Raw genomic sequence first — 22,972 nt, 5'->3', positions numbered from 1 at the left:
TACGAGGGGAACTGTTGCAGCTGTTGTGATCTTTATCCAAGCTTTCCAGTGTTTGGCTTCAGATGGTACAGTATACTATTGACCTTTTTGTGTGATATGTATAATTTACTAATACTATAATTAAACATGTATTATTGTTTAGGACTGTAATTAAAATGTAATTGTATATCAATCATTCTAAGAGCCTTCATCCCTTGACAAGGTGAAGATGTATAGTATTATATATGTCATCTCCCTACTAATTCCTTGAACCACTCTTTCCCCACAGATTCGGCATTTAACCTTAAAACCAAGTTGGGTTTGTGTTTGACTCCGAACCGTTACTTCCCAGAAGTGTGCAATGATGTGCGCTGGACAACCAACAACCGCCTCCTTGTACCTCACATGGATAAGTGTCTGGGAGCCCAGGGGAAGACTTTGGGCAGTGCAGTGAGCCTTTATGATTGTGATGAAAATAGTGACCTCCAGAAGTGGGAGTGCAGGAATCAAACTCTACTCGCCCTCCAAAACCAAGCTCTTTACATAAACGTGACGAGAGTTGGATCAGGGGTTCTCACCAAAGTAACTGGTCCCAATAGCCACTTCATAATAAGCAACGGACTGCAGGGTCCTTGCTCAAGAACATACAGAGGTATGGTATTTATAAATACAATTTCGCTGGACTATTTACTATATTTTCAGTACTTTTACTTCTACTCCACTACATCTCAATGATCTCAGAGGCAAAATTTACTCCACTACAATTATTTAGTTTTTACAAAAACGTTAGTTATACTATAGTTACTTTGTAGATGTATAATTCCAAAACATACATTAACCACTTCAGCCCTACTGTACATTTCACCATTTGAAAATAGCAGATCTACAAGCTCACAATGAGCTTGTAGCTATTTTAAAATGTTTTTTTTAAAAATACATTTTACACACTTGAAAACATGTGAAATAGGACATTCTGTATAATGATGAGTACTTTTACTTTTGGCACTTTAAGTACATTTTGATACCAATACCGTTGTACTCAAGTAAATTTGGAATTCCAGACTTTTACTAATAACAGAGTATTTCTACATTGCAGTATTGGTACTTTTACTTAAGTACAAAATGTGAGTACTTTCTCCACTACTGCATTTTAGTAGTCACTCCTCGTAACGCTGTTGTCTGATGTAAAAAATAAATGCTGCATGGTCCTAGCGCTTGATATTGTATTTCAGTAATTGTATATTTATTAACTGTAAAATACATACAATAAATATATTTCCGGTACATTTACAGTATATTTCTATGTCATCAGGGGCAGACACTGATACATACAAATTGTGTTTAATAGTGTTATAGAAGAATGGAATTTTGTTCTGTGAAAAACATACTGAAAGATATAAAAATATATTAGTTGAAAAGGTTTCGCAAATTCGCAGTATGACTTGGAACTGCTGATGAACTTGTTTATCACACATTTTTAGTGAATCAGGATTTGTCAAAATGACATTATAAATCAAATCTCCTTTCTAGAATTGGCAAGTGTGGTGTGTTCTCGATCTCTCAAATTTAATTTGCAAAGAAGTCAGTGGTATACAATATAGAGATAGAATCTATTAAGATACTGCTTTGAAACACTTTGTACTCTCGATTGCCTCATATTCTCTGTACAGATCAATATATTTTATTCTCACACAACTCTCTTTTCTCTACAATTTAGAAACTTTCACTATTGAGGGAAATGCCTTTGGCAGGCCTTGCACGTTTCCCTTTCTCTACAAGGATGAATGGCATTCAGACTGCACTGCCGCTGACTCCCGTTCGATGCGCAAATGGTGTGCAGTTGAAGCAAGATATGAACATGAACTCTGGGGCTACTGTCCATCCATGTGTGAGTATTACCATTGGTTACCAATTTACAATTTAGGCATTTAGCAGACACTCTTAATCCAGAGCAATTTACAGTGAGCAAGAACAAACATGGTGTACATCAAATGCATACAAAATAGTCATCATGAATCATACGTAATGTGAACCTAACAGTGGAATATTATCATAATAAACTATGCGTATACACTAGAGTGCTATATGTATACATAAAATGCAAAGTTTTACATAAGTTGAGCCTATGCATACGCCTGTAAGGTCGTCGAGGCTAGGGCAAGTATACTATGGCAAGTGCTACGGGCTAAGATAGAGTCTGAAGAGGTGGGTTTTCAGACTACGGCGGAGGTTTGGGAGTGAGTCTGCACTCTGCAGTTCTGATTGCAATGGGAAGTGCATTCCATAGTTTTGGAGCCAGAAGGCCAGGGAGAAGAGTTTGGGTCGTGTGAAGCGTCGTCCCGGCTTTTCTAGCTAAAGTAGTTCCAGCCTCCCTGCGTCGGCTGATCTGAGCGGGCAGGAGGGCTTGTAGGGTCCGATCAGACTTGCAAGATATGGGGGTACCATACCTTTGGTTGCTTTGAAGGCTACCATCAGAGTTGTGTACTCTGTTATATATTACCATAATATATTACCATAATTTTTGCAAACGATAGTCTGTCTATATAAAATATATAAAAATATTCTTTGCAAAGCAATAATCCAGCTACTTGTGAGGAAACCTTTGGTATCTTGTATGTAGCACACTGACTGTTCCAATCCAAAACATGTCAGAGTTTAATTTCAGAATGACTAAAAGTTCTACTCTTTTTACTCATTAAACTTATATAGCCTTAAAGTATACAATTGCAGGTAGATGTTTGTGTTGATTTGTCCTATTCCTGTACTGGTGTTTCTCAGCCACAGGTAATTGGAAGAAGCACCCTGTAACTGGAGTGTCCTACCAGGTCAACAGGCAATCAGCTCTGAGTTGGTTTCAGGCTCAAACCAGCTGCAAGCAGCAGATAGCCTCCCTCCTCAGTATCACCGACCCCCATGAGCAGGCATATGTCACAGGTATAGTAGTACCACCCTGTATATCCTACCAATGGTTTTCAAACCTTTTCATTTCAAGGACCCCAAAAATGATATGCATTTGTAATTTGAGAAGCAAAGATTTTAGTTAAAAATGTTCGCTTAAAAAAATATACTAGTGGTATATTAAAAGATTTGCAAACATTTTCTCTTTATCTTCTCTTCTCTCACCACACACACACACGCACACACACACGCACGCACGCACGCACGCACGCACGCACGCACGCACGCACACACACACACACACACACACACACACACACACACACACACACACACACACACACACAGCATTGTTAGGTTCAGAGAATTATATTCTCTGGACTGGACTGAACCTGAACCCAGACCATGGCTGGGGATGGGCAGATGGGAAGCCATTCCGCTATCTACAGTGGGATTCTGGTAAGTGTTCCTTAACCTGCAACATTTCTTCCATTCCATAGTATCACTTACCTGTGCAGTGCATGGCCGCAGCAGTGGCGTGGACTGATTGTGGCTGCCTGTGGTGGCTCAGCCTTGGTTACCCACCATTTTTAATACATTCCCTCGAGGGAGTGAATTGCGCGCCTCCGATGTGGCTAATTTTGAGGTCTGTGGAAGACAACTGTAGGGCCTTTCTGAACTGTGTGCAAAGATACAAATGTTTACGAGTAAAAAAAACCTGAAATAAATGGATGGTTTTGTTTGGTTTGTTTTCAGAGAATCCACTTCCTGATCCAGGACACGCCTGTGCAGTGATAGACTCTGGAGCGCAGTCCAACTGGAAAAGTGCTGTCTGCAGCAAGAAGCTAGGTTACATCTGTCAAAAAGGAGGATCATTGCCACGGCCTACTGAAGGTACAGAAGAAAATTATTCTATTCTTCTTTGCTGTAATTGTTTGTTTGCTATTATTGTTATTCTATCTATTTACTATTCATTTCTGATCAGTGGAGACAGGTCACTGTTCAAGCCCTTGGACTCCCTACAATGGTCAATGCTTCCATCTTCACCGTGAAAAGAAAACATGGTCCGATGCTCAGACTGAGTGCCGCAAAGAAGGAGGAGACCTGGCCAGTGTTCATAACATACAGGACCACAGCTTCGTCATCTCTCAACTTGGATACGGTATACATGATGGCCACAGTTGAAGATGTTTTGTTTTTTTTACAGATTGTAATTATGTGGATCTGTGTTTGTATGGGGAAAAATAGGAAAAACTAACACCTGGTATTCTTTATCTCACTGTCTCCATGTATGTAGCCAGCAGTGACGAGCTGTGGATGGGTCTGAACGACAGGAAGACTGAGAGACTATTTGACTGGACCGACCACTCCACTGTCACATACACCAGCTGGGAGTTTGGGGAGCCCAGCACCTCTGGTGACACAGAGGACTGTGTTCTAATGCGGGGAGAGGTAGTGTTGAGCATACGTACATTTACACATTTTTATATCGATCTATAAATGCACCACGTCTCTCTCTGTCTGTACAGTACATACAGTACGTATGTACGTGTGTACGTCTGTAATGCACATAACTTGAGAACCGTTTACCCCACCGACTTCAAATTCGACACACACGTTCCACACCCTTGCAAGGAGTGCAGTGCCCGGTGTTGAGTCGGTCAGACCCACGGTTGTCCAGAACCGCCACAAAAGGCCCCTGCCTGGGCTCTGGATAGGGCCCCTGCCCAGGCTCCTTCTGACATCACAACACTCACACATATTTGGGCATGCCTGATACTGTACATATATCGGAATAAAGGGACACAGAGAGACAGATACAGAAATCTCCATATATGGGCATAAAAGGCGGGGGACAGATGGGTGGAACAGGTACTCTGACACTGGTACAACGGGTGGGGCATGGATCTTCACCTTCCATCGTTACCGACTCTGTGCTCTACACCCGGGCACCAGTCTAGTGTATAACAGCTATATTTCTTAGATGGCAACTTTACTGATATTTTACATTAATTTTCTAGTGTGAGGAGAACATGTACACATTTGCATATTGTAGGCTATATTGCACTGCTTGTGTGCAGTGATGAAAAACACCCAGCTAGAGATATTTTGTTGTACTGTCTGTAATATCACTATAGTGACCTTTGTAACGTTTGTACCGTGCAGAAGGGGAACTGGGCAGACCGCTCATGTGAGGAGAAACATGGGTTTATCTGTAGTAAACCAAGTGCTACCAAACCCACCGAAGATGAAGTGGAGCAGAATGTAGGCTGCAAGCCTGTGAGTGTTTAAAACATTTTGTTATTACAGACACATTCACATTTCACTGGAATTTAATATAGGCCTATACCGGGGTCGATAATGACCAGGGCAATCATTATCACATTATTTCTAATACCAATATTTTGTGACAAAGACAATGAGAAAACAGTCATTCTAGGAAGTGTGCAATCTACACTTTAACTATGAGCTGCGTGCGTGGCATGCCAGTGACATTGTCATGGTTAAACTGACCTTTATTATAAAATTGCCAATTGCAATTACAGGTAATGTGGATGTGTTCACTTCAGTGGTCATATAGTTAGCTTTCATTAGAATGCCTCTCACATCGCAAGGCCATTGTTGTACAGTATAATATAAGACTTAACTACACCTCACACAGCCATGCACTTAAACTCTATACTTAGTTGACCATATTATTATTCCCATGGGCTCCACTAAAATCTCCTTGTGGAAAATAGCCAACATAGCATATTTTCTGCTATAATGTCACCCCCTGAGGATGCTATGGTTCCAGTGGCTAACCTATAAGCGTTGCTTCCAGATGCACCCAGCCACCCACCATAAAATAATGGATCTACAGTATATAGTCAAATATTATTAAAATTATTATAGTAAATCTATGTCATGGAGTAGATCAGGCTATTTTCTCTTTCCGGCTGCAGAAAGACTAATTGGGTTAAATAGTAATGCCTTTTGCAGAAGGATTTTGTAGAGGCATGGAATGAGTAACTACAATTACTTTCTTGCTCATGTAACCTATTTCAATTAGCCTAATGCTGACAATGTCAAAAAATATTTGAATATTTAATTAAATTAAACTATATTTAATAAATACCTTTTTTTTTGTGTGTTTTTTTTATGACACAGAATCAAATTCTGTTCTCTGGTCATGATTAACCAGGATCCTGGATGGCTTAAAACATTTTAGATTGATATTGTGGGAAATCTCTATGGGAACAATGAATGGGCTTTCTGTATCTGTGGCACCACAAAATGTCCACCACTGCCACCACTATACTATAGCAATGATTACTCATCAGACTATATAGTGCTATTAACAGTATTTATATATTGCCTGTGTTACAGGGTTGGAAAAGATATGGTTCCTACTGCTACTTGGTGGGTTCTGTGACAAAGACGTTTGATGAAGCCAAAGCCCAATGCAAGAGCTCAGCCTCATACTTGGTGGATGTTTCAAACGGGTGAGAATGTTTTTTCACTTTAACGTAATCAACCAGGAAATCAGGTCTTACTGTGATTTACATAGGTCGCAATGTAAATCTATGAAATAGATTGAAATACTATGAAACGCTCGTGACATCACGCCTCCATATATGGTCACGCGGCTCACGCCTCTTTACATCATGCCTCCATAATATGGTCACACGTCGTGACATCATGCCTCCATATATGGTCACGCCTCGTGACATCATGTGACATCATGGAGACCCTTAGATCTCCATATATGGTTGTCAGTCCATCACGCCTCGTGACATCACGCCTATCAGGTGACTATCATCACCTGGATCTCCATATATGAAGATCACAACACTGACCTCATCAAACCCTGGATAGCCATACATGGAGAAGACTGGATCATCACCTAGATCTGCATATATGGAGCCTTACAGCAAATCTACATCTGACCTCACTGACACCAGCTAGATTAATAGTTTAACTCCTGCTTCTCAACTGTGCTGTTTTAAGAATCTCTGTTTCAGTGTGACCTCGCCCTTTAGTGCGAGGTCGCTTCTCGCCCTCAGGTCGCCTTACTGGTTAGATAATATGTACTTTTATACTGGTTATATAATATGTACTTTTATTGCCTTCACATGTTCACATCCTGTTGATTTCTCTACATGTTTCTAGAGTGGATAATGCATTCCTTGTCAGCCTGGTGGGGATGAGACCAGAGAAGTATTTCTGGCTGGGTCTCTCAAACCAGAGAAATATTGATTTTTTTGTGTGGAGCAACAAAGCAACTGTGAGATTTACTCACTGGAATGCACTGATGCCAGGTACTGTATGGAGAAATAATATTTCCATAACTTTTAATTGAATTCCAAAATGAAATTGAGATCTCTACACTCAATAATATAAAGAACTGCAGAAGTATTTTTGTCATCCAAGCAACCAAGTAAAAAAGCTGCAAAAACAATAACTTTTTTTGCCATGACACTTTCATGGACACTTTCATGGGAGCCAAACTCACACCGGAAGTGCAATGAATACATGGCAGTGAATGGAGCCGGCTGGACCAGCTCATAACAACCATTATTTATGAAAAACATGTATAAACAGCTATAGTGTTTGTGTTGTCTGAACACAAACATTAAATGCCATTGACAATGAATGGAGAATTTACATTGTATATGTCGGCATATGTATGTCGGTGGGAACCCTTTGCCAAGACGGGACCACCATTCTTGATGATAATGTACAATGATTAGAGCTCCCCTCATTTCACACAGATAAACGTTTTTGACAGATAAACGTTATTATAGTATTTATTTTATTTTAGGCCACCAGCAGGGTTGTGTTGCCATGCTGACTGGGATTTTTTCCGGGCTCTGGGACGTCCTGCCCTGCACTAATAAAGAGAAGTACATCTGCAAACATCTGGCAGAAGGGGCGGTCATAACCCCGCCCCCGCCGACTCCAACCCCGATCAACTGTACTGAAGGCTGGACGCCTGTGGCCAACAGACTCGTCTGCTACAAGGTAGAACGCAAGGAAGCTTTGAGAAGGAAGAGTGGTCACCTGACTGGGCTGCGCCATGACACTTTCATGGACACTTTCATGGGAGCCAAACTCACACCGGAAGTGCGATGAATACATGGCAGTGAATGGAGCCGGCTGGACCAGCTCATAACAAACACTATTTATGAACAATTGAGACCTTTGTCATGTAATCGGTTCAGGAATATAAAGGAAGACATATCACAGGTTGTTTTCTAATCACTTACTTTTCGATGTGCACAGTATTTAATTTTATCTGAGGATCTAAACAGCAGCAGGTATCGTTTCTGGCTCCGAAGTATCGCAAGATTTGGCTGCTAGACAGGAAACGGTGGGAAGTCTTGCGATACTTGGTACGTTCAGAAAGGTACTTTGTGCTCTTTAGATACCATAGCAGACCATAATGTGTTACATGTCTTCTGTTATTTTCCAGAAGTGATTACTTTACAAAAGGTCTCAGTCATTCATAAATAATATTTGTTCATGAGCTGGTCACTGAGCTCTCATTGACTCAAGTGCATTCTGCCAAACTTCCGGGTAGTTTGGCTCCCATGAAAGTGTCCATGAAAGTGTCATGGTGCGCAGCCCAGTCATGTGACCACTTCTCTTCCTTCTCAAAGCTTCCTTGGTAGAACGCAGGAAGTAAAATGTTGCTCACATGGTCGTTGACGTCACCATGTGCGTCCGTAGTGACGTGTGTCATTGCAGCTACAGTGTTAGTTTTGTAGCTTTGCATCTAGAAGTTGAACCCAGCTCAGCTTCAATTTGTAGCTTCGTATCTTCATGACGCTGGCTTCCATTGACAATGCATGGTAGGCTATCCTTGCATCTGCCTGTGTAAATGCAGCAAAAGGCTTCATTCACATTTAACACTGTAATTGTGTAGCCAGGGATCACTCAAGTAAGATATTGTGTAATCCAACTCAATTGGACTCACCAGGTTGAATTAAAGTTTAATAAAAAATAATTAAAAGACCTACTGTAACCCCACTTGCCCACTTGACATGTGTCCGGATGTACTCACACTGTAGCATATTAGCTATAGGCCGTAGCACTGGATCATCATGATAGTGACTTAATTCTTCATGTTTGTGTCGCAGTTATTTTCAGAACCACATTCTGGTGAGAAGACCTGGTATGAAGCCAGAGACTACTGCAAGGCCATCGGAGGAGATCTACTCAGCCTCCACAGTAGTACAGACATAACAAGAACAAGAAGTACACGGTAAGACCTGAGACACAGCTTCAGAACCAGTTCTCAGGATGTTTTCAATATGGTGCTTTTCAACACATAATATAACCTGGGGAATGCTCACTGCTTTTCATTTGCCTTTCTTTTTTTAATCACCACAGCTACGCGAAAGCCTGGATTGGCCTCAATGCTCCTGACCAAACCACTGGTTTTGTCTGGACTGATGATTCAGCTGTGAGTTGAAAATTAAGTGTAAATTCCACATATTGGACAACTCATTGTCATGTTTTTTTTACTCCTCAAAAACATATTTAAGGGACAAATAAGGGACAGGGGTTTAGTGGGGTACGTATAGTCCGTACAGGCGAATGGGGCACTCCCACAGCTTTCTGAACAGTTGCGTGAGCTCGCTCGTATGTGTATGTCCTCATCCCTGACCTCGACCATGCATGGTCTCATGATGTCAGACTCATCATCACATATAGAGGGTATGCGCGTGACATCATCATCATACCAGGCAGTGAGGCAGTTATGCAGGACTACCTTCTGAGTGGCTAAAATATAGATGAATCCACAGAGCCCTAATGCTAATTCTGCCCTGCATCGCGTATACTGTAGCTCTCACATGCAGCCTCTCTTCTGTAGCGGGAATATAAAGAACGCTTTACCTACTCACCAATACAAACACGGGTTGTGTAATTAGAAAGCCTACTTTCCTTAAGTGGACACACTCTGAGCCCCCCGCCACACGTATAATATGTACCTTTTTGGGGGGGCCAGATTGTTTTCACCGGACGGAAAAATCTTTCCTAAATCCCTTCAAATGGACAGCAAATAGATAATTGTGCCATTTGTTTTTCTTCACAGGTAAATTTCTTACACTGGATGAGTGGACAGCCAAACAACCCAAATAATTCTCAATCATGCGTTGAATTCCGAATATTCCAATGGGATACGGTAGGGTCGTGGAGAAACGCATACTGTGAGAGTTACAATGACTGGCTGTGCCAGATACGTGCAGGTAAGATTATGCAGACTGTCAGTTGTCCTACGTGTGCTTCACTGGACCCTGAAGTCCAAGATCCACACAATTTTTAGACCCCATCTTGTTTTTCTTTACTTAAAGGACCTATAACATAAAATTCAACTTTTTCAATTTCTTTTGTGTTTTTGGGGCTCCCATGTGTGTTTTCTATCCCCACAAATAACCAATTTTGAACAATCAGGCCTTCATGTCATATGGGTGTTTTAATGGAAATTGCTCTCAGAAACAGCTCGACTGATTTTGGCCTCATCGTGATGTCATCAATGTCACCTTACTTTGTATAATTCCTCCTTTTCTCAGTCTTTAGTTGCAAATTTGCATTTCCACTTTGTTTACAATGTCCACCATTGTTGATTTTCCAAGCTGGCATGGAATGGAAACAAGCCTGGTTTTATCTAGCATGAGTATTATAATGACTCAAATATTAAATAATCTGCATATCGGCACCCTCTCCACCTCAGGACATTGTGGTACTGCAGCTAAAACTGCTTTCAAAGTCCAGAAATAATTGACAAGGCTGGTTATATCAGAGTGGTGATTGAGGCTCAAACCATTAGAAATAACTTTGAGGGACATAGACAATATGATTATTAAATATTAAAAGCAGTTTTAAAATGCATGTTATTTGCGCTTTAAAGAGAAAGAACCCTGATATTGACAGCAAAACATCAATGAAAAAACTCTTTTATGGTGTCTTCACAGGAGTCACTCCAATGCCACCCCCCAGTAACCCTGCCAAAGGTAAGTCTCCATTACATAACTAGTACAGTAGATACTATCGGCTAACAATTTGTTTGACATTAATGTTTTTAATGAATAGAACTTTGTTGATCGCGGGGGATTCAGTTGTCATAGCAGCACTGTAGTAGCCATGAAACACGGAAGACTAGAAATATACAAAATAAGTTGTACGGTAAGGTTATAATTAGGGCATAGCATAACCACTACGTGGTTCTATCAATCCAAAGCCCATTCATTTTACCAGGCTGCTGGTCAATCATGACCAAAAACATTTGATTAAGTTGGGGAAAAAAGACAACGCAAAACAAAGGGTATTTATTCAATGTAGTATCATAATTTACCTGATTAACTTGATTCTAGGCGTAAAATAATTCACATATATTTTTTTGGAATCTCTATGGGAAAAATGAATGGGCTTTGTATCAGTGGAATCACAAAATGGCCACCACTGCTATGCCCAGCTGGGCCTATAATAAAGACAATTGATGAAGAATATGAATGAAAAAAGACTCTGGCGATGTGCTGCACAGACTTAATTCATAACATTTCTCAACCCTTTGCAGACTTCAATGAAACTGCGGATGGCTGGCTTGTTTGGCAAGGGAATCAATATCGATTGAGTCTGTTGGAAATGTCAATGGAGAATGCCCGCCATTTCTGTCAAGAGAGACATGGTGACTTGGTCATCATCAACAGTGAAGCTGAAAATAGATTTCTGTCGAAACAGGTTGGCAACAACATTACATTACTTACTTAGTTACTTATAGTATTCATTCGTATGACAGTAATAAGAAGTCTGTCTGTCTGTCTGTCTGTCTGTCTGTCTGTCTGTCTGTCTGTCTGTCTGTCTGTCTGTCTGTCTGTCTGTCTGTCTGTCTGTCTGTCTGTCTGTCTGTCTGTCTGTCTGTCTGTGTCCCCGTTTGTGTCTACAGATATATCCAAAAATGTATAGATATTACATAGGTTTGAAAGTGGACCTCGATGGCTCATATGAGTAAGTGTGTTATGTTATGTATTTCATACTGCCTCCAAATTTGCAACGACAATCAAAATATAGTATTAGTATATAGTAATATTATAGTATTATTGAGTGTAGACTAACCTACAGACGTGATGGTGTTGTTCTCTAAGGTGGCTGGATGGATCTCCAGCAGTGTTTACGAGGTGGGGTGAGAATCAACCGGATTTCCGTAACAGTGAGGAGAACTGTGTTGTCATGAACTACAATAATGGTGAGGACATTCAGCATTAGGGCTGTGCATTTTTTTATGATCAGTACTAAAACAAGCACAAGCGACAACAACAACAGCGACAACAGAATACGTATGCATGGACATTATTTATGAGCACAAAAACATAATATAAAACAAGGATAGACAAGATAAACAAATTAAAACTAAAATAAATCAAATTAAAAGTTTAAATTTATACCGGTAGTTTACACGACCAAACACGCAGCATCATGAACCGTATCATATGTATACTACTAAGACAGTAAACAATCAAAAGGGCATTGCCTGACCATGGATAGGGGCTGTGAATCTTTGGGTGTCCCACAATTCAATTTGATTCCAATTCCAATTATTGGGGTCACGATTCGATTTAAAATAGATTCTCAATCCAAAAAACGATCTCTATTCAAAATTCTTCTCGATTCAATACATATAGGATTTCATCACGATCTACTCCAGTCTTGTGGCATGAAAGTACATTTCTTAAAAAAGCTTATTGTAAAGGTTTTATCAACTGAATAATAATAATAATAATAATAATCTTTATTGTCCCGAAGGATATTTTTCTTCACAATCTGTTCAACACCCACATCAAAAACAACACAGAGCACATAACACCAAGACAAAAACAAAACATGAGGTCCCCACTGTGTACAGAACCATCCTATCGGCGCGGCGGGGCAGTTTGTTTAATGCCGTGATGGCTGAGGGGACAAAACTCCTACTAAAACGGACCTTTTTCCATGGCAAGGTTCTGTATCTTTGTCCAGATGGCATGAGGTTAAAGAAACGATACAGAGGATGGTCAGTGTCATTTGATATCGAGAGTGCTAGTCGTGTGATGGCCTTATTGTTCATATCAGAAAGTGTGGGTGTAGGAAGTCCGATGATTTTGGAAGCAATACGGGTGATACTGAAAAGTTTGTTCCTATTAGGCAGGAATGATGTGAACACACAAAGGTAAATCCAAGACAACGTGTACAAAACCTTTTTAACTTCTGACTGAAACGGACTATTTTTTCCTCACTTTTTTTTTTTAAATCGTTCATAACGGGAATCACGATTCTAATTCGAATCGATTTATTTTAACACCCCTATTCAGCATGCCCCTTGAGGGCATACTTGCATGTACAATATATTTCACTCAAACACAAATCCAAGAAGCTAAAAACAAACAACTGAAGACACTGGACTATGTTTAGGTGTCATGTTGTGTGCGATTGAAGCGGCTGCTTCATGACGTCTATAATGAAACCAAGAAATACATATGCAATCCCAGCAGCGAGATCGACAGACAGGGCAGGGAGTGTTGCCACCGGCAGTGAGACAGATGGACTATAACTGGCTAAAACAAGGCTCCAGACTTCCCAAAACAAACTGGTCACGTCAGGCTCCTACTTGGCCTCACCCCCCGAACCCACCTCCCCCCTGCCCACTTTGACAGGCTGGAATGGCTTAGGGTCGATGACAGAGTACAGCATCTTGCAATGGGTCTGGTCCACAAGATTCGATACACCACCAAGATACCCATGTACCTGTCTAAATACTTCCTTAATGTTAACGAAGTCAACACCCACAACACAAACAAGGGACTAAATTATTTTCAATCAATCAAACTGACTGATTGACTATATGACATGAAAGTGCACAGCAAAGTATGGATACATGTGTTTACTGTATTCTTCACATTTTCAGTTATTCAGTCCATATTCCATAATCAATCCTTAATTGCTGCACACTGTGTACAGTTTTTTGTTTGTTGTATAGGCTACAAATTCAGAAATGAAACAATTGAATTAACCCCTTTCTCTTCAATGTATTCACAGGTTTCTGGCATGATTACAATTGTGGTGTTGAGCACCGTTTCATTTGCAAACGCAGCGCCTCACCCCCTGTCAACACAACTGTAGCCCCCACTGTGGCTCCTAAAGGTGGCTGCCCATCAGAGTGGACCAAATTTGTCTCAAAGGTCAGAGGTCTTTGTTAAGGAATAAATATAGAGCAGTGGTTCGCAACCATTTCTAGACTGGGGCCTACTTGACAATCTCAAAAGTGTTGACGGCCCACCCATGGTCATGGGCATGGATATGTATATGATACAGACTATAATAATGATATGATAATGAATCAATGATATAATACTGACATGATACTGACATAATGACGCAATACTGACATTATACTGACATGATAATGACACAATACTGACATGGCTGTAGAAAAGAATACCAGCACTCACGTAGTATCCTGGAACAACAGTGTGGACATTTCGTTCCGAAACGTCCACACTGTTTGTTTGCTGCTGGGGGAGAAACATAATAAAGCTTAAATCCTTCCAGGATACTACGTGAGTGCTGGTATTCTTTTCTACAGTTTGTATCTTCCAGAACCGTGCACCTGTGACATTATGACATGGAAATACTCTACAGAGTACTTGCTTTTGCTTTCTTCTTCACAATACTGACATGAAACATGATACTGACATGATACTGACATGGTACTGACATGGTATACAACACGTCACATCGTGACAAGCAAGTAACCATCAGTCCGTCGTACAACAGAGTATATATTAGGCTTCAGTAACCTTTCCAGATGGTTCCACCTCAAACCCCATTCAATCTTGAAAATAGCAGATCTATAAGCTCAGAACGCTTTGCATTGCGGCTCACTGTGAGCTTGTAGATTTGCGATTTTCACGATATATTTAAAAAATGGTGGTTAATTCATAATGTACTTTTTCCCTTTCCTTGAGTCAAAAGTACAATATTTCAAAAGTACAATATTTCTCTTTGAAATGTTGTGGAGTAAAATTCAAGTATCCACAAATAAATACAGTTCTCAAGTAAATATGTGTGGTTACTGTGCAACACTGGTTGTGGCTTGGTCTTCCCTCCTGAACTACAGTTGTAGCAACTCCATAAATGGGGATATAATATTACTTTGTAAGGATATTGGCTATTATTGGACTTACCCGAATCTCTCAGAAACAGAAAGTTAACATTATTTTAATATTTCATACTCATAGTGCTACCGAATCATTACCGACCGGAAGGACACATGGACTGCTGCAAGGGCACAATGTAAAAATAAGAAAGGGAATTTAGTCTCCATTATCTCAAGGCATGAGCAAGGTATGTCATATTTCCTTTTGTCAATGAAAGATTTCACATACACACGCGTGCACGCCTATATATCCATCCATTGAACAATGTCCCTGTTTAGTTGTAATGTTATATTAAATAAATGTATATTCAGGAAACATTTGATGTATTTTTGATTAGTTTACATAATTATCATTCTTTGGAAAAGGGGTTTTAAGGCCTATTCATACTCACCAAAAAAGGTTTACCAACCCAGTATAAATCCAGCTGCATTCACGTGAGACTCTCAAACGATTTTTTTTTTTAGTATTTCTGGCCAGCCAAATGGCAACAGCAGCAGCAGCTTCAGATCTTTGGATTGGTTTGAACAGTTTAACCGGTATTGGATTTTACTGGACTGATGGGCGTCCAAAGCGATACACAAACATGAGTCCCACCTTTGTGAGTAGAGTATTGAGATCTGTTTTAAGCAATTGAGTTCTTATGCTGACTACAAATCCATTTCTTAGACATCATAAAAAATAATTACATTTCCGTGAAATAATTAAGATTGACTTTCCGATTCTTCATTTTAGCCACCCCGTCATCGATGGCATTTATTGGTAATTATGTTCCAACAGGATTTTTTATTATTATTTAACAATATAGTCATTTTCCCCCACATTGGGTTGTCAATCAATTACACATTTGCATTGGTTCATATGGCACAGATGTTTTAATATTGGATCAAAGTCAAATATCTGATCAGACCAGCCCATTGAATCTCCAAACAGGAAATACCAGGCCTAATCTAGTGGTTCTCACCTTTTCTGGACCAAGGCCCACTTGAAAATACAGAAGGCATTCACGCCTCACCCATCTGACCACTTAACACAGCAGCCGGATGGATCAATGGGAATAATGTAGTATATATTTATCACCATGAAAACTCTTTCATTTCTTTACCTTTATTTCAAGATTTTAAAGAAAAATTCCATACTGTATATAGTTTCTTTTGCAAGTTATTTTGGATTCTTTTGAGAATCACTGCCATAATCTGTGTCCTCAGGCATTCTGAATTTAATCGTATGAATACTGTCACGCCTCGCTCCTCTGCCTTTGTATTTGAGCATTGACTTAGGTCCAAACCACTGGACTAATATGTGGCTTGACCTTAATGGTTATGTGGTTGTTATATTGAGATCTGTTTTAAGCAATTGAGTTCTTATGCTGACTACAAATCCATTTCTTAGACATCATAAAAAATTATTACATTTCCATAAAATAATCAAGATTGACTTTCCGATTCTTCATTTTAGCCACTCCGTCTCCGTCATCGCATTGTTGCGTCATCGCATTATATGGTAATTATGTTCCAACAGGATTTTTATTGTAATGGTTCTTAAATAAGTTATTCTATTAACTAAGGGCAGTGTGATGAATATGTACCAATATATACATCTCAGAAAAGAAGCAAACAAAAAAAAAGTACATTCATATATAACTGTCTGTCTGATTTTTCATTTAGGACTATCGAATACATGGCGAAATACATGGGGTAATAAACATGAATTTCAATTGTAACGCTTGAATTATACTCAAATTACAATGTGCAGTGTAATCTAGTACAGTATTTAAAGGTGGTGTAAGTGTTATCATTTTGTTAAAATAAGTGTTAAATACATCTATTGTGATCACTGAGTGTTTGTTCAGTAATGCTGTTTGTTCAGAGTCTCCCCATCTCTCCAGATCTTTAGTAAACTAAAATACACTGTCAGGCCAGGATAACAATTTTATCCATCCAGAAAATGAGCAGTCAAAAATGGAACTGGAACACTATGGCATTCATATTACTTAAAATGCACATTCTGATTCTTCTTAATTTCAGATTCACAATTCTGAGGAGGTAATATGTTCTAACATCTATCTATAAATGCTTGTTCGTTCGTGAGTGTCAAAGTGATTTTAACGTTATGGTATCATTTCTGTTTGGATGTATGGGCTGTCAAGGCCAGAAAGTCCTTTTTTTACCCTCTTTAGGCGTTCGTGCAAAACTTCCGGTTATGATGATGATGTCACACGCATACCCTCTATAGTAAATTATAACGACTATCCCTTACCCGTTGTGAGATATTTGCCCCCCTCTTGTGGCCGTGGGGGGTACTGCGCCCGGGCGCATTGCCCATCGTGTGGTGATGTAAAAACAATATTTGTACAGTAAATATGACAGTTGCGTCTGTAAAAAGTAGCCTAGCCGGTTTCTGGGAGCGTGCAGGTTTTTTTTGGCATGGAGAGATGTGTGCTAATAGTGTGGCTCGGTCGGAGATAGACCACAGACGGATAAACGGGGGTAAACGGCTGTCACTAATAAATTCATTATTAATCATTAATGTGTCAAATCGAAAAAAGGGTTAAGACCTCCATATTCATATGGTCAATGCCTGTGTGAAAAGTGGGAGTGATTCGTGCAGTGAATGATGAGATAACACGCTGTCAGTGACATTCAGACAGACAGACATTCAGACATTCGCTGAATTATAGTATGATGATGATGTGAAGCCCAGAATTCTAAGTTGCATCTGGTATTGTACAGTGCAGTGGATACCTTTCACAATAATCCTGTTTTGCTTGCAATCTTTCCAGAATAAGGGTCTGTCTGCTCAGTGTGTTTCGTTGACCAGTGAACTTGCAAACCAGGAGTTTGGGAAATGGAAAATAAAGTCCTGCAATGACACCAAAGGATATGTCTGCACGAGGGATGTGGGTGAGCTAAACTACTGACCATATACCCTAATATAGTATGTACTTGTTATGGTTCAGACCTTGCTGGGCAGAACCAAGAGTGGTGGACAACCCTGACTCAAGCCCAATACTTGAGTCAAACTATAGATAATCCTGCACAGATATTACTCAACTACAAAGGGAAAGTTGCTCTGTCAAATTAGTAATGGAAATTTCTTGGAGTACTTCAAATTACAAAATGATTACATGTTTTAATATCAATGCCTTGCATTATTATATTGTGTATTTGCATTATACTTAGGCCTATGTGAAATATGTCTTTAAGTGGTTAATTGATAATGCACTTTGTCCAAGTCAAAAGTACAATATTTGTCTTTGAAAGGTAGTGGTAAAGTATCCAAAAATACAAATACTCAAGTAAAGTAGGCTACACATATGCCTATTAAATCAAGAAAGATACTTGAGTACAGTACCCAAGTAAATGTACTTTCACCACTGCACATTTAACATTTACAATTAACATGTACATAATTAACATTGTCCTTAACAATGTCCGACATTGAAGCATTGCTCACAAAGAGTGCAATGCTAATAAATATAGTAGTTGTTTTGTCACTGAAGTAGGCCTATTTCCAAAACGCAATGACTTTAAATGCTAGAGCTGAATGATTCTATCTGTCTGTCCCTGGAATGTAAATGAGAAAGAATTGATTTAACATGTACTCTGTACACGTGCAAATACTGTATTATGGTCAAAACGACTGTCCACTATAATTTTCCACAGACAAACGCTTCCCATTTGATGCAGAAGAACCAATGACTCCTGATCACTATGTCAAACTGGGCAATGACTCTATCAAAGTTCTGACTCAGAATCTGACCTGGGATCAGGCTAAGACGCTTTGTGAGGCTGACGGTGCCCAACTGGCTAGCGTCCGGAATGACTTGTCACAAGCCTACGTGGAACTGCAAGCTCTGAATCTCAACACACCTTTATGGATTGGTCTCAATTCAAAGGAGGTACATGTTTGTGGGGGGGGGGGGGGGGGGGGAGTCGGGGGACGTCCCCCAGCACAATGTGTTGACATAAACATCAGTTTAACCACTTTATACATCACCACTGAACTGAACCTGGAACTATAGCTTTGTTTATTTGTGCTCAAGACCTCTTGTGATTTAATTTGATAATTCTTGAAATTATTAATAATGGTTGTAGGCAAGAAAAAAATACTCAAATCAAAATCGAGGGTTAGTGTACACTACATGTATACTCAAATCAAAATTGAGGGTGTGTGTGTGTGTGTGTGTGTGTGTGTGTGTGTGTGTGTGTGTGTGTGTGTGTGTGTGTGTGTGTGTGTGTGTGTGTGTGTGTGTGTGTGTGTGTGTGTGTGTGCGCGCGTGTGCGTGTGCACGTGTGTGCCGTGTGTGTGTGTGTGTGTGTGTACAGAAGACTGGAGGTTACTACAGGTTCATTGATGGTTGGCGCCTGTTCAAAACCTACTGGGCACGAAACGAGCCAAGCAGAGGCCAGTCCTGTGTGTATGTGGACGTGGATGGAAAATGGAAGACTGCTCTGTGCAATCAAACCATGAATAGTGTCTGTATGAAGACCACAGGTATGACAATTATAGTAGCTGGATTACATCATTTTATACGCAATAAAAAAACAGTCATGACTTAAGCAATTTAGTATAAATAAAGATTAATGTGTGTATTCATCTCCACAGTAAACAATATAGTCATTTTCCCCACATTGGGTTGTATCAATTACACATTTGCATTGGTTCATATGGCACAGATGTTTTAATATTGGATCAAAGTCAAATATCTGATCAGACCAGCCCATTGAATCTCCAAACAGGAAATACCAGGCCTAATCTAGTGGTTCTCAACCTTTTCTGGACCAAGGCCCACTTGAAAATACAGAAGGCATTCACGCCTCACCCATCTGACCACTTAACACAGCAGCCGAGTGGATCAATGGGAATAATGTAGTATATATTTATCACCATGAAAACTCTTTCATTTCTTTACCTTTATTTCAAGATTTTAAAGAAAAATGCCATACTGTATATAGTTTCTGTATTTTGGATTATTTTGAGAATCACTGCCATAATCTGTGTCCTCAGGCATCGTATGAATAGTGTCTTGTTTTGTGATTTTTTTCATGTTATTTTGGTCATTGCAATTTCTCCCAACTACAGACATGCCACCACCGACTGTGTTGACTGAGCAATACCCGGGTGTCTGCCCTGACGCCGTGACTATGCCATATTCAGATAATATTTACTGGATGCCGTTTAGGGATAGTTGCTACCTGTTCGTGACACATGAAACCGAGTGGGCAAAGGCAGCTGCTAGCTGTAAAATAAAGGGTAAGACTACACACACACACACACACACACACACACACACACACACACACACACACACACACACACACACACACACACACACACGTATACCAGTAAGACTTGAGTGTACAGGGTTTGATGAGGTCAGATCAACATGTCAGAACAGGTCAGCTCCATGGGTGGCAGGGGGGAGTCACCTTTACACTTCTGCTCATAGGGGGCTCCAACAAACATGTAAAGTTGCACTGTCTGTCGCTATTTCTCACCATGCAGCTTCCTCCAGTCCTTTACGGCTTGCCCTATAACTGCCACAGCCTTGGGTAGGCAACCTGGACTGGCGGAAATCTGCGTTTTGGGGTCGGGGAATGCACTTTAGTTTTAATGTTCTGTATTTTGTGTTGTGAAGGTGCGGAACTAGTCAGCATTGAGGATCCTGCTGAGCAGAGTTTCATTGAAAGCAATGTGAAAATGCTTAAAGACAGCCACATGGGCTTCTGGATAGGCCTGTACAAAACTTACGTTTTTGGTAGGTACAGTTACACTGTCTTCTTCACCATAACAAAGACGATCAACAATTCACTGTCATGGTTCATTAATGTACTGTAAATAAATACTAAATCAAAGCAAATACATACTGTGTATATACATTACCAATAGTCTTGATTATGGAAGGAGAAAAGGGTAACACTTTCTATAAAGCCCAAATCCATATATTGATTTAAAAACATACTTATAATGCATTATAAAATGCTGTATAATGTGTGATTATGGGATTATTGTAATAATTGTTATTTTGAGTATAACTATAATTATGCCGTGTTATAAGATTTAATACATTTAAATTATGATTATAATGCATTATACACACACGGTTTCATAGAAAGTGTTACTAAAGAGGACATATATAGATTTATTCTTTCTATGCAGGGAAGTGGATGTGGCTGGATGAGACACCTATGGACTACGTGAACTGGGCTCCAACTATGCCAGATCGTGGCCAGTATGGAGAGATTCGTTCTGCTGATGGCATGTGGAGGACTAGTATGGAAACTAGTGGAAAGTTACATATGTTAGACAGGGCCTATATCTGTGAAGCCCCCAAAGGTAAGACCAGCAAACCACTATTACTTTTCTGCAGCAAAATACTGTGACTGGATTCCTTATCAGTGTTTGTTAATCCGATTCATATTTTCCATTCTCCTCTACCAGAGATGCCGGAACAGTTGCCGACAGTTGGTAAGATTAATTTATGGATTCACGGTGGAATCTTTATAGTTTCATTCCTGATAATTTGTTTTACAGATTATTTGACTAATTATGCATTGCATATTTTGGTCCTTTGAATGTGCAGCTGCTCATAAACAAGAGGGAACTCACCAACGCCATCGTGTCCACTCAGCTTTGGTAGTGGTGCTGGTATTAACGGTGCTCTCAGTCCTAGCGGTCACTGCTTTCCTCCTCTATAAGAAGTCTGGCCGTCCATTGCCTACCTTTGACAATCCACTCTACTTCAACCGTGAGCACTCCCAGCCTGACGTGATAGACACCAACAAGCTGATAGAGAAGGCAGAGTTGGAGAACCCAGAGCCTATTATAACTTTGTGATTGGCAAATCCTCGCACGATGTAATGAGACACATTGCATCTAGTGATGGTAGTCATTGGTGTTTGCATTTGTACAGCCTAGTGATTCTTTTTAACACTCTGCTGTGCCATTATATAATCATAATTTAATATGATCAATATAATTAATAGTATACATTTCCTTCCACATAAATTTCACTTGTCTGTATGCAATTGATAGTTAACTCATGAGAGGTGAGTCCCAGTCTCCCACACATAAAATTCTGAATGTCTTAGAAATGTAAACATAGAGGTAAGATGAAAACTAATTAAACATATATTTACAAGCCCTACAAGTATGTTTCACATTCAAAGTGTGTAAAACAATGTGGGTGTGAATTTTCAACCAAGGTGACACTGATTTTGACTTAATTTTAATGTTGGATTGAAATCTTTTTATGTGGTTAGAAACAATTAGATTTACATGTAATTACTATTGATGCATTACGTGTAAATAGGATACATTGTAAAAATCTATTTATGAGACTTAACCGTCTTTTGCATAACGTCACTGTCTGGAGGAAACCACCTAACTCAATTTTTGAGGTTTTAGATTGTTTTGCCCCCCCCCCATAAATCCATGCTACCCCTTACATCTGTGTGTTGGTTAAAAAAATTGAACGATAAAAGTATTAAAAGAGCTTCGGACAAAACCTCTTAACTCCATTGGACCCTTAAACTGTCTAAAGCGGCTAACTCCACTACCTCTCCCCCATGCAAGTCATTGACAATAAAGTCCCAATACCTATTTTGATGAGGCAGACTGCCACAGACAGTATTGCATTTGTAATATAAGGTTTTCTTCATTAACCATGCTCTTGAATCTTCTTTTTCTTTCTCTCCTTGCTCTTTTTAGCACTCTGCCTTTCTTTAATAGTTTTACATTTTAGTTTTTTCTTTTTCATTAGTCATTACTATTCTACTGTTGTTATTGTCTATGCTGCTGCATTGTCTAAAGGAAGCCAAATCGTATGTACCTGTACACAAGATCTTCAATAAAGTACAACCTTGAACCTTGATTTTCTTAAAAATTTATATTTTTCATTTCCTAAAAAAAACCCA

General features: G+C 39.7%; 1 protein-coding gene across 2 annotated transcripts; it reads left to right on the top strand.

Moving 5' to 3' along the window:
• On the top strand, positions 1-22,908 carry LOC308325867 (macrophage mannose receptor 1-like). 2 transcript variants are annotated; one of them, XM_080778595.1, is made up of 34 exons: positions 1-65; positions 269-631; positions 1,697-1,867; positions 2,758-2,913; positions 3,226-3,336; positions 3,634-3,771; positions 3,863-4,039; positions 4,175-4,329; positions 5,044-5,157; positions 6,247-6,362; positions 7,030-7,178; positions 7,682-7,881; positions 9,000-9,124; positions 9,253-9,325; positions 9,959-10,112; positions 10,839-10,877; positions 11,441-11,604; positions 11,810-11,871; positions 12,009-12,109; positions 13,936-14,078; positions 15,138-15,243; positions 15,521-15,654; positions 15,789-15,815; positions 16,512-16,556; positions 16,721-16,750; positions 17,081-17,098; positions 17,836-17,956; positions 18,719-18,954; positions 19,385-19,550; positions 20,139-20,309; positions 20,695-20,814; positions 21,216-21,392; positions 21,498-21,524; positions 21,640-22,908. In XM_080778595.1, the coding sequence occupies exons 2-34, from the start codon at positions 385-387 to the stop codon at positions 21,891-21,893; spliced, it is 4,227 nt and encodes a 1,408-aa protein (XP_080634721.1). In that variant the 5' UTR covers positions 1-65; positions 269-384; the 3' UTR covers positions 21,894-22,908. The 2 variants fall into 2 exon arrangements, with proteins under 2 accessions (XP_080634721.1, XP_080634720.1); XM_080778594.1 differs by having other exon boundaries at positions 19,382-19,550.
• Positions 22,909-22,972: the final 64 nt, after the last annotated feature.

Source organism: Protomyctophum bolini (genome assembly GCF_963924005.1).
Source record: "Protomyctophum bolini genome assembly, chromosome: 12".
In the NCBI taxonomy this organism is placed as follows: Eukaryota; Metazoa; Chordata; class Actinopteri; order Myctophiformes; family Myctophidae; genus Protomyctophum; species Protomyctophum bolini.
Note: the sequence above shows the minus strand (reverse complement) of the source record. Positions and strands in the feature narration are given on the sequence as shown.

Excerpts from the sequence above, each read along its gene's own strand:
- LOC308325867 (XM_080778594.1), top strand. The coding sequence starts at position 385 with ATGGATAAGTGTCTGGGAGCCCAGGGGAAGACTTTGGGCAGTGCAGTG. Across the intron at positions 1,868-2,757 it reads GGGCTACTGTCCATCCATGT|CCACAGGTAATTGGAAGAAG; the intron begins GTGAGTATTACC and ends GGTGTTTCTCAG. Across the intron at positions 9,125-9,252 it reads ACAAGAACAAGAAGTACACG|CTACGCGAAAGCCTGGATTG; the intron begins GTAAGACCTGAG and ends TAATCACCACAG.